The 19072-nt window shown below is 38.5% G+C and overlaps 1 protein-coding gene across 12 annotated transcripts in view; it reads left to right on the forward strand.

The window, feature by feature from the left end:
- RAPGEF6 (Rap guanine nucleotide exchange factor 6) overlaps positions 1-19072 on the forward strand; it is a 182498-nt gene that overhangs the window by 26968 nt on the left and 136458 nt on the right. For all 12 annotated transcript variants that reach the window (XM_080672863.1, XM_080672875.1, XM_080672872.1 and 9 more), the window contains exon 5: positions 10193-10262. In XM_080672863.1, coding sequence (XP_080528989.1) covers positions 10193-10262 — 70 coding nt within the window. The remainder of the gene's footprint in view (positions 1-10192; positions 10263-19072) is intronic.

The following is a 19072-nucleotide window of genomic DNA, read 5'->3' on the forward strand; positions in this document are numbered from 1 at the left end:
GAAAATAATTCAGAGATGAGAAAGACTTAAACTGTAAGAAAACAACCTATCTAATAAAGAGGGAATAACCAAATTGACTATCACACTGTAACAAAATGGCTGCGGAGGCAGGGATTTCCTAACACAAGATGGCTGCGCCCACAGCAGAGGCCGAGTTCCCATTATGAGCCTTAACGAGCAATCAGCAGGGACCTGAGGCTGCGCCCCCTGCCTGGTGGGGCTTGACAGGGGACCTCAAGCCACGCTCCCTGCCCCGGCACCAGGCTGGGGAACCTCAGGCTGCGCCCCCCACCCAGCAGGGCTTGACGGGGGACCTCAGGCTCTGTCCCCTGCCCAGTGGAGCTTGACAGGGGACTTCAGGCTGTGTGCCCCCCCGCCCCTTGACCCTGGCCCGGGCAGGGGGACCTGAGGCCGTGCTTCCTGCCCACAGGGCTTGACAGGGAACCTCAAGGCACACTCCCTACCCTGGCCCAGGCAGGGGAACCTGGTGCCGGGCTGGGGGACCTGAGGCTGCACGCCCCACTCAGCGGGGCTTGATGGGGGTGGGGCCAGCAGGGTCTGGGTCTCGCATGATTTTGAGGCACATGTGGGTGGGCAGGGACTTGACTCTGGTTCCCATGGCGCGCCCCAGACTCTGACAGGAGGAAGATTTTCATACACATTTTACTAATTTTTCTTTCATCTCTGACACTTCTATTATAGAGAAAGGGCAAATAGCAATATTAAAATATTTCCTCTAATTCCCTTTTTAATGTGCACGAATTTCGTGCACCAGGTCACTAGTTTATTTATAAAATCACAGAGGTAGAAGAAGTATTTCATAGAAGAAATGGGCTTAGGAAACAAGTTATAGAAGCAAAGGAAGGGCCCTTGGAGCTTAGAAATCAGGAAGGTCAAAGTGAAGTGCCTGGGGGAGGGGGAAGGTAAAGGTGCAGGCATGCTCTCGGGAGGGAGAGCATGCTGGGTCCTCGTCCTAAGGGTTTTAAGGGTGGAGATTTTAGGAGAGGTCCCAGGGGATATCTCAGTAGTATATTCATCAGTTTTCCAGGTGTGTCCTTTCAGGTTAGGGGTCTCCACTGATTGATTATTTGGTCCCAAGGCAGGAGGTCATTATTCAATGTAGCTGGTCCTGAAGTGTGGCATTGTTTATCTGGTTTAGCTGCTTTTCTGGGCCTGGAGCTGAAATACAACTGAGGCCTAGATGTTATCTCTAGGGAGGAAAGGTCATGGTGTCCAAACTGCATGACCAGTGATATGCTAGTGGAGGAATGAGTCCCACCCTACAATTGTCCTTTGTTAGGCACTCAGAACTTTCTGTCCTGGTGACCTTCTGTACCTGGCCCAAGGTCCTTTCTCTGCTTATGTCTGTCTAACTGCCTACCACAAACCTTTTTATAGGCCTGGGAAATGGCTATCCACCATGACCTGCCCAGTTAGGAATTTATGATCAAATCACCCTGTGAGGTTACTTTAACAGCACCTTTTTGGTCCACACTATTTTAAGTCTGTTATGTATTTTGAGCTATTTTTTTTTTTTACATCGTATGATATATAGATATAATTTTGTCTTTTTATCTGTGCATATTCAGTTGTTCCAACATCTGTTGACCTAACTTTAATTGACCATATATTTGTGGGTCTATTTCCCAAATCTTTACTTATTTTCATTAATTTATTTTTCTCTCTGGTTGCAGAACCACATTATGCTGATGACTATAGTTTTATAATAAATCACAAACTAAGGTAGTATGGGTCCTCCAACTTTGCCAAATTGTCTTGTTTATTATAGGTTCTTTGTGCTTACATATAAACTTTGGAATCAGTTTTTTTGGAATTAGTCTATCAAATTGAGGATGTTTCCCTCTATTTCTTGTTTACTGATAGTTTTTATTATGAATGGATGTTCTGCTTTGTCAAATGCTTCTTCTGCATCTATTGATATGCAATTTTTCTTTTTTAGTCTGTTGATGTGGTGGATTACATTTAATTGATTTTTGAATGTTGAACCAGCCTCACATACCTGGGAAAATCCCACTTGGTTGTGTTGTATAATTCTTTTTATACATCCCTGCCATATCTGAATCTGGTTCTTAAGCTTGCTCTGTCTTCCAACTGTGTATTTTGCCCTTTAGTATCCCTTTTAATTCTTTTCTTGATAGTTGGACATCAGGTACTAGGCAAAAGGAATTGCTGTAAATAGGCCTTTAGTAATGTGCTAGTAAGGTGTAGGGAGAGGGGAAGCATTTGATAGTCCTGTGATTAGGACTTAGTTGTTTAGTGAGCCTTTGCCTCTGGACTGTGAACTTCATTTTGGGTTTCTGTGGGGTTTTTTGCCTTTACTAGTAGGTGAGACAGGATAGCTAGAATGGGCTGGCATTAGATATTTCCCTCTCTCCATATGGAAGGCTAGAGCCAACTTGAAATGGGTATTTTCCTTTTTGCAGGTCTGTTAGTCTCTAATAGAATGGTTTCTCTTAATGGTAGACCTTGCTGTGGCATGTTTCAAAATAGCTCCTTTTCCATTCCCCTTGCCAGGAACACAAGGGGCTTTTTCTCTCTTATTCACTGTAGGAACCTGGTAGAAATCCATAGGGTAAAACTCAAGTAAGTTTGAAGGCCCCTTCAGTGACCTGCATCTCACTGGAGTTTTGTTTTTATTTTTTAAAACTACATTTTTATTGATTTCAGAGAGGGAGATTGGGAGGGAGGTAGAAACATTAATGATGAGAGAGAACCATTGATCAGCTGCCTCCTGCACACCCCCTACTGGGGATTGAGCCCACAATCCAAGTATGTACCGTGACCGGAAATCCAACCGTGACCTCCTGGTTCATAAATTGACGCTCAACCATTGACCCATGCCAGCTGAGTAGGACTTTTAACTCTCGGAGTTGTGTACTCTGAGCTTCCAGCAGTTCATTAATTATAGTTTGATTTTCCCTATCTTGGCACTAGTTCTCTTGGAGATTATGCTCTAAATTGTGATTCTCTTTATTCATCTGTCATTTTCTCCAGTTTGTAGACAGCATTTTTTTCCCTTATTACCTCACTTCTCTTACAGATCTAGTAAGAAAGGTAATTGATTTTTCAGTTTGTTCAGCTTTTTACTTATTATTAGCACAGAGTGCAATTTCCAATATTTTTACATGCCAGACTGGAAACTAGATGTCCAGAAATATTTAGAATCTATGGATTAATTTGGGGAGACTTGCAGTCTTTACAGTATTGCATCTTCCAATCTACGAACATGGATTGTTTCTATATATAGTTATATCTTCTTTAATTTCTCTCAGTAATATTTTTCTTTTTTCAGTGTATACATCTTACATTTTTGTTAAATTATTCCCAAATATCGTTTTCTTTTTGATACCTTCTGAATGACATTATTTTCTTAATTTTCTTTTAGGTATTGCTAATATAGAGAAATAAAATTGGTTTTAATGTGTTGATCTTATATCCTTTGACCTTGACATACTCTAAGTTCTGGTGGTTTAGTTTATAGGTCCTTAGAGTTTTCGATATACAGGATCAGTTGTTTTTGGTAAAGACTGCTTTATGTCTTCCTTTCCATATGTATGCTTTTAATGTCTTTTCTTTCTTTATTACACTGGCTAGAATCTGCAGTTCAATGTTGGTTTGAAGTAGTGAGAGTAGACAGCTTTGCCTTATTCATGATGCATATGTTATCTCTAGATTAACTGTTAATGTAACAAAAATTTATATATTTTTTAAATATATATTTTTATTGACTTCAGAGAGGAAGGAAGAGGGAGAGAGAGTTAGAAACATCAATGAGAGAGAATCATTGATCGGCTGCCTCCTGCATGCCCTCTACTGGGGATGGAGCTGCAACCCAGGCATGTGACCTTGACTGGAATCGAACCCAGGACCCTTCAGCTCTATCCACTAAGCCAAACCAGCTAGAGCCAAAAATTTATATTTAAAAATCACCAACAGAATTAAAATGGTACACTAAAAATATTCATTTAACAGAAGTGATGGAAATAGTGAAGGAACAGAGGAACAAAAAAGATGAGGCATTCACAAAATAAATATGATAATGGCAAACATAATGCAACCACATCAATAATTTTATTATGAATGCATGGTCTAGACCAGTGGTCGGCAAACGGCAGCTCTGTTGACTAATGAGTTTGCTGACCACTGGTCTAAACAGTCCAGTCAAAAGGTAGAGATGAGCTCGGCTGGCGTGACTCAGTGGTTGAGCATGGACCTATAAACCAGGAAGTCACAGTTCGATTCCTGGTCAGGGCACATGCCTAGGTTGCGGACTAACTCCCCAGTGTGGCGTGTGCAGAAGGCAGCCAATCAGTGATTCTCTCTCATCATTGATGTTTTTATTTCTCCCTCTTCCTCTCAAAAATAAATAAAAAATGTATTTTTTTAAAAGTTAGAGATGATCAGGTTCTATGACAATCCAAGATTTAATTATATGCTGTCTACAGGAAATCCTTTACTTTTAAGCACAAAGACGTTGAAAATAAAAGGATGGAAGAGGATTTACTAGGTAAATTGTATTCAGAAGAAAACTAGACTGCTGTTGAAACCTTCTGATGTTCTCTATTGCAGCTGTGTCATTCTTCATTTCCTCTTGATTTTTACTCATATTGGTGTATTCTCATTTAAGCTCCTTATAATTTTTCCTGAGTTGCGTGTAATTCCCATTCAGATGTTTGAGCATCCTTATAACCATTACTCTGAATTCTTTCTCTGACAAATTACTTGCCTCCATTTCATTTAGCTCCTTTTCTGGTGATTCCTCCTTTTCTTTCATTTGGGGGTTGTTTGTTTGTCTCCTCATTTTTGCTATTCCTTTGTATTTGTTTCTATGTATTAGATCAAACTGCTATGCCACCCAGATTTTTTGGGTTGGTCTTATGTAATAGATATTTTGTGAGACCCAGTGGTGCAGTCTCTCAGATTTACTGGGCTGGGTGTTTTAGGGAGGCCCCCTACTTGAGATATTTTGTGTTCTCCTCTTGTAGTTGGGTCTTGAATGTTATTGTCTGGTTTGTGGATGGAGTCTCCTCTCAGGGTATCTGATTATGTGGCTTACTCCCTACCATATCATGCCAGCCGTTGTGGAGGTGCTGACCAAACAGCACAAAATACAATATAAGACAAGACATGACACAGAAGGAACAGAACATGAATGTACACAAGGCCTCTATAGCCCCAACAAAAGTAACACCAGAAAGAATATATGCACCCCTATATCCATAGCAGCGCAATTTATAATAGCTAAGATTTGGAAACAACCTAAGTGCCTATCAGCAGGTAAGTGGATTAAAAAAACAAGATACATTTACACAATGGAATACTACACGGCAATAAAAAAGAAAGAACTCTTACCATTTGGTACAGCATCCATGGACCTGGAGAGTATTATGCTAAGCGAAATAAGCCAGTCAGAGAAAGGTAAGTATCACATGATCTCACTCATATGTGGAATCTAATGAACCAAATAAACCGATGAACAAAAATAGACCCAGAGACATAGAACAGACTGTTGAACCTCAGAGGGAAGGCAGGGGAGTGTGGATGGTAAGAGATCAACCAATGTATGCATAACCTGTGGACACAGATAATGGGGTAATGAGGGACTGTGGGACAGGAGCAGGCTGGAAGAGGTTAAAGTTGTAAAACTTAAAACAATAAAGATTTTCTAAAAAGGGAAAACTATAGTTGGTCATATATCAATCAAAATAGGAAATATTACTAGGGAGTAGGATCATAATTTTAGGAATACATGATAATTTTATTGTGTATGCATTTAATAATACAAAATATGAGAAATAAAAACTGACAATTGAAACAGTCAGAAATTCTGAGATTTCAAAGCTCTACTCAATAATTGATAGCACTATTAGACTGAAAGTTAAAGGTAAAGCTTAAAAAGTACTATCAACCACTTTGATTTGATACATAATTTTTTAAAATATTTTTTTATTGATTGCAGAGAGGAAGGGAGAGGGAGGGAGAGAAAGAAACATCAATGATGAGAGAGAATCATTGATTGGCTGCCCCCTACACGCCTCCTACTGGGGATCGAGCCTGCAGCCCAGGCATGTGCCCTTGGCCAGAATCAAACCTGGGACCCTTTGGTCTGCAGGCTGACACTTTATCCACTGAATCAAACCAGCTAGGGCTGATAAATAATTTTTTGATACGTAATTCTAGAGCATATTCAGAACAGAAAACAAGAATCAGCAAATTTAAAAGGATTGAAATCATCCAGAGTTTGTTCTCCAAGTAAGTATATTGAATTAAATTATAAATCAATACTAGAATGAAATATTGGAATTTAAGCAACACGTTTGTGAATGACCCATAGGTCAAGGAGGAGTTAACAACAGAAATTAGAAAATGTTTTGAAATGAATGAATTTAAACACATATCAAACTATATAAGACTCAACTAAAGCATCTTAGAGGGAAATATATGAGAAAACAAGAATGGTCTCAATTAGTCATCTTAAATTCTATCTCAATAAGAATAGTAAAGTAAGCTCAAAGCAAACAGAAGTAAATTAATGAAACACAAACCAGAAAAACACGAGAGAAAAATCAATGATTGAACGGTTGGCTCTTGAAAAGGTCAACAAAATGATAAATCTTGAGACTGATCATGTAAAAAAGAGAAGACACAAAGTATCAAAATCAGGCACGAAAGCATATTACTATCCTAAAGAAATTAAAAGTACAGGTTATCCTTGAACTACTCGAGTTCAGGTAATGACCCTCCTTTTCAAGATGAGTTGAAAAGGTATGTAATAGCGTACTGTTGACTGGAGGAAGCCTTATTCATAACATAAAACAGTCAACAAATATTTGCATGTTATATGTGTTATATACTGTATTCTTACAATAAAGTAAGCTAGAAAATGTCATAAGAAAATGATAAGGAAGAGAAGATATATTAACAGTGAAAAAAAATCCACATGTAAATTGACCTGTGCAGTTCAAAGGTCAACTGTGTTATTAAAGAATTTTATGAGCTATTTTATATTACCAGATGGGCAGATTTTACAAAGACAGACATTACCATAAATACTCAAAAAGTAATAGAAACTTTGAATATACTTATAAAAGGTAAAGAAATTAATAAGTATATTCCCACAAAGAAAAGTCTAGGCCCAGGTGGCTTTACTGCTAAATGTTTTTCAAACATTTGAGGAAACATTATTACATATCCTGTGCAAACTCTTGGAAAATATGGGAAGAGAAGAAACTTTTAACTTATTTTTGGGGGCCAGTGTTACCCTGATACCAATGCTAGACAACATCACAAGGAATGAAAACTACAAATTATCTCTCGTGAACATACATGTAGAAACCATTAACAAAAAACAGGAAACCAAATCCAGTAATATATACATATATTTTTTGAATATATTTTTATTAATTTCAGGGAGGAAGAAAGTGGGAGAGAGAAATAGAAACATCAGTGATGAGAGAAAATCGTTGATTGGCTGCCTCCTGCATGCTCCCCACTAGGGATCAAGCCCACAACCTGGGCATGTGCCCTTGATTGGACTCGAACCTGGGACCCTTGAGTCTGCAGTTCGACACTATCCACTGAGCCAGACCAGCTAGGGCATAATCCAGTAATAAAAGCATTGGACACTGAACAAGTTGTGGTTATTCTAGAAATGCAAGGAAGTTTAGCATCATAAATCAATTTATATAATATATTCTGCTAGTAAAATAATGGACAAAAACCATATGACCTTTTTCAGTAAACAGAATAAAATTTGACAAAATTTAAAACTTGTTCATAATAAAATATTTTAAACCTACTTAATTTACAGAAGGAAACTTCCTAACTATCATGTAGGGCACGTACAGAAATTTTATTGCTGTGAGAATTTTATAATCTCCATTTTTTATTTATGTCATCATTTCTAATACTTTTATTTATGGTGTTATAGTAAGGTCTTTTTTTTTTTCCTGTTTTGCTACCTGGTTTTTCATCACTATTTACAGAAAGTACTATCTTTCCCCCCATTGAATTGCCTTGATACTTTCATCAAAAATTAATTGAACATGTATGTGAGGGTCTGATTTTGTTTTATTCTTTTTCATTGATCTATAAGTTGATTCGATGCTATACTATCTGGAGTATTCTAGCTTTACATTTTATCTTGAAATTTCATAATATAAATATTCCAATTTTGTTCTTGTTTTTCCAAAATTGTTTTAACTATTTTAGGTTTACATTTTTATGTAAATTTTGGAGTTTTGTCATTTCCCTAAGGCAACTTTTTTATTGCATTTAATATGTAGAACAACCCATAAACAGGATATATCTCATTTTATTTGCATCATCTTTAATTTCTCTCTGCAGTGTTATGTAGTTTTTTAGTATGTAGTTTTTTAGGGATCTTGTGCATCTATACTAACAAAAAGCCTAGGTGGCCCTTGCCCTCACATCATCACAAGATAGCTGCCCCCACATCGTCACAAGATGGTCACCACAAGATGGCCACCACAAGATGGCCGCTCCCACGTTGTCACAAGATGGCTGGCAGGGGAGGGCAGTTGGGGACCATTGGGCCGGCAGGGGAGGGCAGTTGGGAGTGATTGGGCCAGCAGGGGAGGGCATTTGGGGGTGATTGGGCTGGCCGGGGAGCAGTAGGCATCAATCAGGCCAGCAGGGGAGTGGTTAGGGGGCAATCAGGCTGGCCGGCAGAAGCGGTTAGGAGCAATCAGGCAGGTAGGCAGGCGATTGGTTAGGAGCCAGCAGTCCCAGATTGTGAGAGGGATGTCCCAGATTGGAGAGAGTGCAGACTGGGCTGATGGACACCCCTCCCCTCTCCCCGTGCATGAATTTTGTGCACTGGGCCTCTAGTATTTTGATAAATTTATCTCTTAGATATTGTATGTTCTTATTGTATTTTAAATGGAATTAAAAGATTTTTTCGTAATTTCATTGTTGCTAATCCTATATAATAAAAGGCTAATATGCAAATTGACCAAATGGCAGAACGACCAGTCACTATGACGCACACTGACCACCAGGGGCAGACACTCAACACAGGAGTTGCCCCCGGTGGTCAGTGCGCTCCCACAGGGGGAGCACTGCTCAGCCTGAAGCCCTGAGCTGGGTTCACGGCTGGCGAGTGCAGCGGCGGTGGCAGGAGCCTCTCCCGCCTCTGTGGCAGCACTAAGGATGTGAGGGCTCCTGGACTGCAAGAGGGCGCAGGCCAGGCTAAGGAACCCTCCCCACCCCCTCCCCGAGTGCATGAATTTTGTTCACTGGGCCTCTAGTATACAATAAAACAATTGATTTTTAGATATAGTTTTTATAAATGACATTTATTTAGTATTTTATATTTTGTTTGCATTATTAATGGAGGTTTTTTTCAAATATTTGGTTTTTAGAATAAATTATACATATAGTATAATTGGCCATGGTACTTAATTTTTATATTTATAATATTTTAGATTGCTTTTTGTAATTTTATAAGTGCACTCTGTATCATATGTTCACCTTTTGTATCATATAATTATGAAGTATTTTTTCTATTCCCTACCTTTTAAAGTATTTAGTTTATTTTTTTAAATTAAAACATCAATTTATTACTATATAAATGCTTTCTTTTTTTATTTCATCAGAAATATCCTCACAGATGAAGAATATAAAAATACAGTTTCTTTTAGAACTAATCCAATTTTAGTTTTTTCCAAAGAGCTAGTCAGTGGCTCCAACACTATTTTTAAATGAATCACCTCTGTTTCTTGCTACATTTCTTTACATAGTCTAATGTGAATATTTTTAAGTTGTTTATAGCTTTTATTTAAAACTGTTCCCAAAATAATAATTTACTTTTATAAAATATTTCATAATTGTGGCTTTAGTCTGTATTAGGTGTGTTTTTACTTTTATTCAGCACATATTGATAAATATTTAAAATTTGAGATTAGGCAAGGAGGGGTCTTCTATAATCAGTTTTAGAGACTAGTTAAAGGCGGAAATTTTTAAAGAATTTTCACACTGAACTGTATTGAGGTCAGTTATCTCTTGATTTTAAGAAAATCATTAATAAAAGAGATAGGATCAGAATTTCTTGGTTAACATGTGGAGGGGGGAGGTTTGGTTGTTTGTTTTCCTATATTGATATATTTTATTTGTAACCTTTGCTAAAGAAATTGTTTTTCTGTTTTTATAGTTTTGGTAAGCAGTTTGGAGGAAAAAGAGGATGTGATTGTCTTGTATTAGAGCCTTCAGAAATGATTGTGGTAAGAACTTTAAAGAATGCTGAATTGTTTTTTGATGTGCTTCAGTTTCAACTTTAAATGTAGTAGGCTTTTAAATACTCAAGGAGGTTCCATTGCTGTGATTTTTAAAATATTTTATTAAGTAGCATCAGAACCGTCTACCAAGTTTGATACATTTTTATCTACTTAAATTTTTTTTTTTTTGATCCTTGAGAGAATTTGAAATATGATACAATTCTATATAACAGGTTCCAAATTTGGTCATTTCTTTTACCACTTCTACCAGAAATTTTAAATAACGGCTTTAAAAAGTGACCCTTAGGTTTCAAGTATTTTCTCTTTCCTCTTCAATGTACTTAATAATCTTTGAATATCTATGTTCTGTGCCCTCAACTTGCAGAAAAGAGAAAAAAATGAAAGACAATTCTATTTAAGTAAGAAATGGTTTAGATCTTAATATTTTTACTTTAAGAGTGTACTTAAGGAATAATTCTTTACTTTTTTCTAAGAAAGCTAGGTAGTTGATGTAACTTGAGAAAACACTGACTTTTTTTTTTTAAGCATTAGAAAAATCCAGAACACAGCTCTCTCTTACCTTGTTCTGAGATGACCTTACTAGAAAATAGCTTATACTGAATGGGCTCATTGTCCTATTTGCATCTCATGTAGATGATCATGTCATTTGACTTGATTTAAACTGTTGAGAAGTGAGGTTGAATTCTTAAGGAAGCATTTGAATGCCAGGGCACTAAAAAAACTAAACCATTTTCCCATTTTATAGGGCTGTAGTCAGATTGACATCTTCAAGTAGTTTGTTTTCTCTTCCCCAAACTGCATCATCTACATTATCAAGAGTTCAGTGTCCTATATTTTATTTATTTATTTATTGATCTCAGGATAGGAGAGAGAGAAACATCCATGATGAGAGAGAGAATCATTGATTGGCTGCCTCCTGCACGCCCCACACCTGGGGATCAAGCCCGCAACCTGGGCATGTGCCCTGACCAGGAATTGAACAATGACCTTCTGGTTCATAGGTTGACACTCAACCACTGAGCCACACCAGCCGGGCCAGTATCCTATGTATAATAATAAGAGGATAATATGCTAATTAGACCAGACAGCCGAACGACCTTCCAGACGAAGCCGTAGCTGCAAGGGCCGAGGCAAGCTGCTGCGGCTACAAGGGCCAAGCCCCTTGCACGAATTTCATACATTGGGTCTCTAGTATTTTATAAAAACAACAGGATTTTAAGCTCTTAAAAGGCAAAGATTATGTCTTATTTTGCTGCCTGCATAATAAGTATTCAGTGAATTGTGCTTGAATTCAAGTTTGTTCAAGGCTTGGACTATGTATTTTACGTTTATTTTCTTTAAGTGTTGTTATAGATGGCATATTTATTATAGCCTCAGAACTATCTTTTTAAAATAAATATATTGAGGAACATGGCAAGAAAACTACCTCAGGCACTTCTGGTTTTCTCATTTATTTATCAGTTGATGTACTCTTCCCCACCCCCCCCCCCATACTTTATAGGGGAAAGAGTAATGCTTTTACTGCAGTGTTTACATTGTTTTATTGTGGTACAATACAATTAACATAAAATTTATCAAACATAACCATTTCTAAGTGTACATTTCAGTGTAATTATTAAATTAGTTTTCTTTTGAAATTAAAGGGAAAACTTATACTTTCCCCACCCCATACTTGGAGTTAGCCTTTTCTCTAAGGGGAGAAACTGAGATCTGACTGCCAGTTGTTTTCATTGCCCTATGTGACTAATTGCTATTAGGGCCACTCAGGGAAGAGAGCTAGAAAACGTCTGAGTGTATGTATACACTACATATATATATGTGTACACATGTCTATATTTGTTTTCTAATCTATATATCTGTTTAAAACCCAGAGTTTATTTTGTTTTTTCCTTATCCATATCTTCTTTCTCTATCAGTGAGAAACTTGTTTTTCAATATATTTACCTACACATAAAGCAGTGTAAGAATAGCTTGTTCAGCCCTGGTTGGTGGTTCAGTGGTTAGAGCATTGGCCCATGCACCAAGGGTCTTGGGTTCAATTTCTGGTGAAGGGCACATAGCTGGGTTGCAGGTTTGATCCCCGGCCCCAGTTAGGACATCTGAGGAAGGCAACCAATAGATGTGTCTCTCTCACATCGACATTTCTCTCTCCCTCCTCCCTCCCTCTCACCTTCCCTTCCACTGTCTCAGTGGAAACAAATATCCTTGGATGAGGATTTAAAAAAAAAGACTTGCTTGTCCACAGCATTGTAGAAAGCACTATTAGCTACAGTCTTAACATACACATATTTATATATTTTAAATGTACACTTTGTGGAAATGTTAAAAATGCATATGCCTTATAACCTACCTCTATATCAAAATACAAAGTATTTTCATCACCCACCCTATAAAGTAAGGAACTATTCCAAAAATTAGATGGGCCAGGCAAAAGGACAGAGCAGCCAGATTGAAGATTGAAGGGACTTACATTGACCAAATCTGGGACAATTTGGTGTAATGCAAATTAAAAAATCATAGTAATGGATAGTACCTCCATGTATAATCGTGGAATTTATAAGTTCTACTGATAAGGAAGGAAAAGGAGAGAGAGGGGGAGAAAGGGAGGAAGGAAGGAAGGAAAAGGGAAAGGTTTTTCCTAATAGTCCAAAGCCAACTAATAAATATGGAACAAAAGATTAAGTTAGAAAATCATTAATGAATGGTAAAACTTGTGGCTTATGTTTAATTAGAAACAGAACACTTACATAGTCTCAGAGCTATCTCTCCACATACCACTTACAAAGGGAAAAATTATCAAGTTTCTGGTGGGGAAACGAAAAGGATACCATTGTAACAAAAATCATCCCCACCACTATCAACATGGATACAAACTGATATCATACTACTCCTGATATGATTCACTGAGAAGGACTAAAATCATACCTGATATATTCCTGCCAGAAATGCATACCTGAATCTAATTATTAGGAAATATCAGACAAATCAAATTGAAGACATTCTACAAATTGACTGTTCTATACCAGTGGTCTGCAAACTGCGGCTCGCGAGCCACATGTGGCTCGTGAGCCGCGGTTTGCCGCTCTGTTGACTAATGAGTTTGCCGACCACTGGGATAGGGGCTTAATCACAAGAAACAACAACAGCCTGTAATTATTGGAATCGAGAGTCTATACTCTTAAACTATCCCGATGTCAAGAAACAGATGAAGGAACAGTTCCAGATTAGAGAAAAGAGACACAACTAAATGCAAGGCTTGATTTTATACTAAATATTGAAAGGAGGGCAGGGCATTGGTGTAAGTGTTGTTGGTACAGTTGATCTTCAGATTATTAGGTCATATTTCCTGATTTTGATAACTGTACTGGGGTTTTGTAAGACAAAGTCTTTGTTCTTTGGAAATATACATTGACATATTTGGGATCAAGAAGCACTCTCTATTCAATTTATACTCAAATGTTTTAGGAAAAAAATATGCAGATATACACATAAATTTTTAAAATCTCCAAAAAAATACATTATGTATACTTGTATATATATTTATGGTTGGTGATTTTTAATTCCAAGACCACATTTTATTGATGATCAGCATGGTTTAAAATGCTTTATGTGTTACAGGAGAAAATAATCCAAAATAATTTCAAGATTTTTATTTCTGAGATTTCTGAAGGATTTAATTGTCATTTCATCATATTGATGAATCTTGTTTTTCTTCAGTTATTCACTATTGTAATATATTTTGAAAAATGTGTTGAACATTTTGAACCAATACAAATCTTTGGTACATCTGTGTATTTTTTGGATGAACTTGTTTAGAACTCATAAAAATGCTTGGTCTGAGTGTAAATATGTTTATAAGTACATGTGTACTATTTTGATAAGTACTGTCATGATTTTATTATGTACTATATATTTATACAAATTTGAGTAATTCCACAGGTAATTGGGAATACAGGTACCTGTTACAAATACCCTCCTGATTATCTGAAATGTTAGTCATCTTAACCTAGAACGTTATATGGAAATCTCCTTTTTTTAACTTATGCATATTCTCATATGCTTTATTGGGGACTTGTTTTTTCTTATTACTTATATGTCTGGCCCATTTTTCTACTTGGATTATTTATTTGTTCATTACATTATAAGCTTTACATTAGTAAGTTAATGAGCCTTTTTATTTATAAAAGGGTATAAATTTATCGTTTGTTAACTTTATATCTAACATGAATTTTTGTCATTTATTTATTTTGCTCTACTTTTTTTCCTTTTATGTTATGACTTTTTGGTTTGCAGTCATGCTTATTAGAAAGACCTTCCCCACGATGATATCATTTATCTTTTAACTGGCATTGCTTTATAGAAGTTTATTAGTTCATTATTTTAACTTTTAAATCTGACTTTACTAGGTAGTCAGAGAAAATAGTAACAACTTAACTACTTGTCTTTCAATATTTCCTCCTAAAACAATGCAGAACTCTATAAGAAGGGTAAAAGAAATCTATACACAAACAATGCTTGTAGCATAAATTGAAGACAGAGAATGCCCAAATTTGATAATAATCCTATATAATAAAAGAGTAATATGCAAATTAACCCATCACTCTGCTACACCCACAAGCCACGCCCACCAGCCAATCAGGAGCGAATATGCAAATAAACCCAACCAAGATGGCTACAGCCACAGAGAGCAGGAGGGAGGCTTGGGTTTCCCCGGTAATGGAGGAAGCCAAGCTTTCCGCCTGCCGTTGCCGGCCTAGGCCTCCACTCAAGGCTACAAAGTTTCAATGATAGAAGATACATAAATCCCCCCAAAAATGGCTGCCGCCATGGAGCAAGCAGAAGGCTTGGCTCCACTCCAGGCTACAAAGTTTCAATTGTAGAAGATAAATAAACCCCAGATACCAGGGCCTCCGCTTGGGTTGCCAGGGGGTGTGGCCGGCCTGCAAACTACCATAGGCCCCTTGCCCAGGCCACCTCATGCCCCAAGGGAACCCCCACCCTGATCCGGGACACCCTTCAGGGCAAACAAGCTGGCCCCCACCTGTGCACCAGGCCTCTATCCTATCTAATAAAAGAATAATATGCAGATTGACCATTACTGCAACACACAAGATGGCTGTCCCCATGTGGACACAAGATGGCCACCACAAGATGGCCAGCAAGGGAGGGCAGTTGGGAGGGATCAGGCCTGCAAGGGAGGGCAGTTGGGGGCGATCAAGCCTACAGAGGAGGGAAGTTAGAGGTGACCAAGCGGCAGAGGAGGGAAGTTGGGGGTGACCAGGTCTGCAGGTAAAGGCAGTTGGGAGGGACCCAGGCCTGCAGGGGAGAGCAGTTGGGGGGGACCAGGCCTGCAGGGGAGGGCAGTTAGGGGTGACCAGGCCTGCAGGGGAGGGCAGTTGGGGGGGGGACCCAGGCCTGCAGGGGAGAGCAGTTGGGGGGACCAGGCCTGCAGGGGAGGGCAGTTAGGGGTGACCAGGCCTGCAGGGGAGGGCAGTTAGGGGCAAACAGGCTGGCAGGGGAGCAGTTAGGCATCAATCAGGCTGGCAGGGGAGTGGTTAGGGGGTGATCAGGCTGGCAGGCAGAAGCGAATAGGGGCAATCAGGAAAGCAGGCAGTCGAGCAGTTGGGAGCCAGCAGTCCTGGATTGTGAGAGGGATGTCCGACTGCCCGTTTAGGCCTGATCCCACCGGGATGGGGCTTAAACGGGCAGTTGGACATCCCTCGAGGGGTCCCAGATTGGAGAGGGTGCAGACTGGGCTGAGGGACACCCCCACCCCCGTGCACGAATTTCGTGCACCGGGCCTCTAGTTGTAAATAAAAGAGAAACCACTAATTCCTAGCATGTGATCTCTCACACTCCCATCTCTACTAACTCTCAGCAAGGCTCTGTGATGAGCAAAGGCTGACTAAGCAGAACTGCAGAAAACAGAAGATGGAAGCTAGTAAATGGATGTCAAATTGACCTGCACTGCCAGAAAGACTATCTCATTAAGTTTAAAATTAAATGTGTGTGTGCATGTGTGCGTGTGTTGGGAAGTTATTTTAAATTATGAGTAATTTGCAGAAGTATTCTAAGCACATGAACGCAGGGTTAAGACAAAAGATAAAAGGAGACAAGTTTTCTTTGGCATTGAAATGCCGAAGAAGGAAAGTACATGGGGAAGTTTTAGTTTTCTACAAGACAAAGTGAACCTAAAATCAAGGTCTTTACCCCTCCCACCAGCAAAACAAAAGGAAAAATATATCCTAAAATATCTGGACTTCAAAATATTTGACAAAGGCGGGAACCTATTAAACTAGGAATCTTATAAAAAACATCCTAGTATCACAAAAAGGTAAAAAGAGAAAATTAATAAATCCTTACATAGCTGTTACAAAAATATAAGAAAATGATATTAATTACATATCAACTGTGGGAAATTCCTCCCCACCCCCAGAAAAATAACCACAAACATGAAAACTGTGATGACACTCCAGACAGAGCAACATATATTCAATCAAGCATTTGAGGATATTAAAAAACCATGTAGAATCAGAAATTTTAAAACCAAGCAAAGAAAGTGGAAAAAAGAAAATGGAGTAAAAAGAGTATGAACTTAATAAAGAAATGGGATACAAAGGAAAAATTATATTAGAAACAAATTACAAGGTACCCCAGGGAGAGTCTATTCAAATGAAAATTTACTAGTAATAAGGTACATTGAAAGAAAGGCAGGGAAAGGACCAAGTGAATAAAATTATACAAAGAATGAAGTAAAAAGTGTTAGATACACTGTATTATATTCTTGAAAGATATTGAGAGAGATCTTAAACATTCTCACCACAAAAATGAAATGGTGATTATGTGTCATGATTGAGGTGTTAGCTAAGTATATGATGGTAATTGTTTTGCATATATAAATGTGTCAAATCACATCATCTTAAACTTACACAATATTATACATCTGTCAGTTATATTGCAAAGCTGGAAAAAAACAAGTATTAGAGAAAATAGTGGAAATTCAAACTATTAGATTTCAAAGATAAAAAATCCTCATTGTTTCTAGGCCAAATGTTATATAACTTCCAAAGGCAAAAGAATTACACTGGTTTAGACATTTTTAAAATCCACTTAGGTAACCAAAACTAGGCAACAGTGGAGCAGCATTTAAAAAACAACAAAAACAAAATGTGACCCAAGGATTTTGTATGCAGCCACAGCTTTTCAGATATCTAGGTTATGGAAAAGTAGCTTTCAGCATATAAGAACTTAGGGAATAATGCAGAGCTACTTTTAAGGAATCTACAAGACGATGTTTTATCCAATTAAATAAATGGGAAAACCTCAGCAAAAAAAGTGATGATGAGCATTTAAAATATATAAACCTGCTACGACTAAAAATAAGGTAGGGAGATATGTGAGGGAAAGACTATTGTACATATGTTACATGTTGTGATAAAGTAGAAATAAGACAACTAAAAAAGGGAGGAAAAGGAAGAGTGAAACAGGAAAAAAGTGTACATTGATTATTTTGTGCATTGCATAAACAATAGGTGAAAGAGTTAAAACACCAGGAAAAGCTGCTAAATTAGAGAATATCAGGTCTGGGATTTGATTTTCCTGTATTTACAAGCTATCTATTATTTCACTAGTGACCCAGTGCACGGATTCGTACACATTGAAAGGAAATTAATTAGAAGGTGGCCAGTGGGGCGGGACTGGGTGAGATGGGCCAGACATGCCCTGGAGCCAACCTCCCGTGGTCTTTCCCCAGCCTCTGCGGAGTGAGTGGGGTCCCTTCAGCAAGTGGGGTCCCTCAGCCTGGCCTGCAGGGATCAGGACAAAACCGGCTCTTCAACATCCCCTAAGGGGTCCTGGAGTGCAAGAGGGCACTCTGCAAAGTTGCTGTCGCACAGGCTGTGGAATGCAAATGCAAGTGTGCAGTAAATCAGATTCGGGGCGGACAGTGCCCCAGCAACAACATTACCCACAGCCGAAGGTGGAATCGCACGGCCCCTCGAGGAATTGGGCTCCCTCCTCTCTGGTTTCAGGGTGCATCACCTGAGAACCGCCACTGCTAAGTCACTGCAGCTTGGCAGCTCCTGCGTTGAGCGTCCTCTGGTGGTCAATGTGCGTCATAGCAAGCAGTCGGCAGTGGGAGGGACACTTAGCATATTAGCCATTTATATATATATAGATGGGTTTCTGGCTCAAGACACTTGGGCCAGAAACAAAAGACTTTATGACTCATGGTGTAACAAACAGAATAATGATTGGCATATTTCTATAGGTTCCCTTTGTTCCCCAAGTCTCATGGAGTTAATGCTGGATGGCCCATATGGATGCCAAACACATAGTAGGTTTGCATTGCAGCTAAGAAACACTGAGCTTGGGGAATGTATTGGTTTTATAGTAGGCAAGCCTGCTCTTAATCCAGCCAGAAACATTACCTTATCCTTCAGGATTGCTTGCTGCAACACAACTCTGAGAAATGGTTAAGTGAATGAGCAGTTAGGATTTAGTATTTTTGGCACACCTAGCAAAATGTGTAGAAGCACAAGAAAGATTCTCTTTCCCAACAGATAGTAAAAGGGTAATAAGAAAACAGGCAGACAATAACAGGCACTGGCAATGGTATAGAGCAGTGATTTTCAACTGGTGTGCCACAAGAATTTGTAAAATATGCAGTACCTGACTATTTAGTCAGGGGAACTAACTTCTTTTCCCTGAGATTGTAAAAAAGAAAAAAATTTACAAGAGCTAACACCAGTGCTTTGTGTTGAACTGTAAATATATAGGTTATATAATAGAGTTAC

Source organism: Plecotus auritus, assembly GCF_963455305.1.
Source record: "Plecotus auritus genome assembly, chromosome: 6".
Classification (NCBI taxonomy): Eukaryota; Metazoa; Chordata; class Mammalia; order Chiroptera; family Vespertilionidae; genus Plecotus; species Plecotus auritus.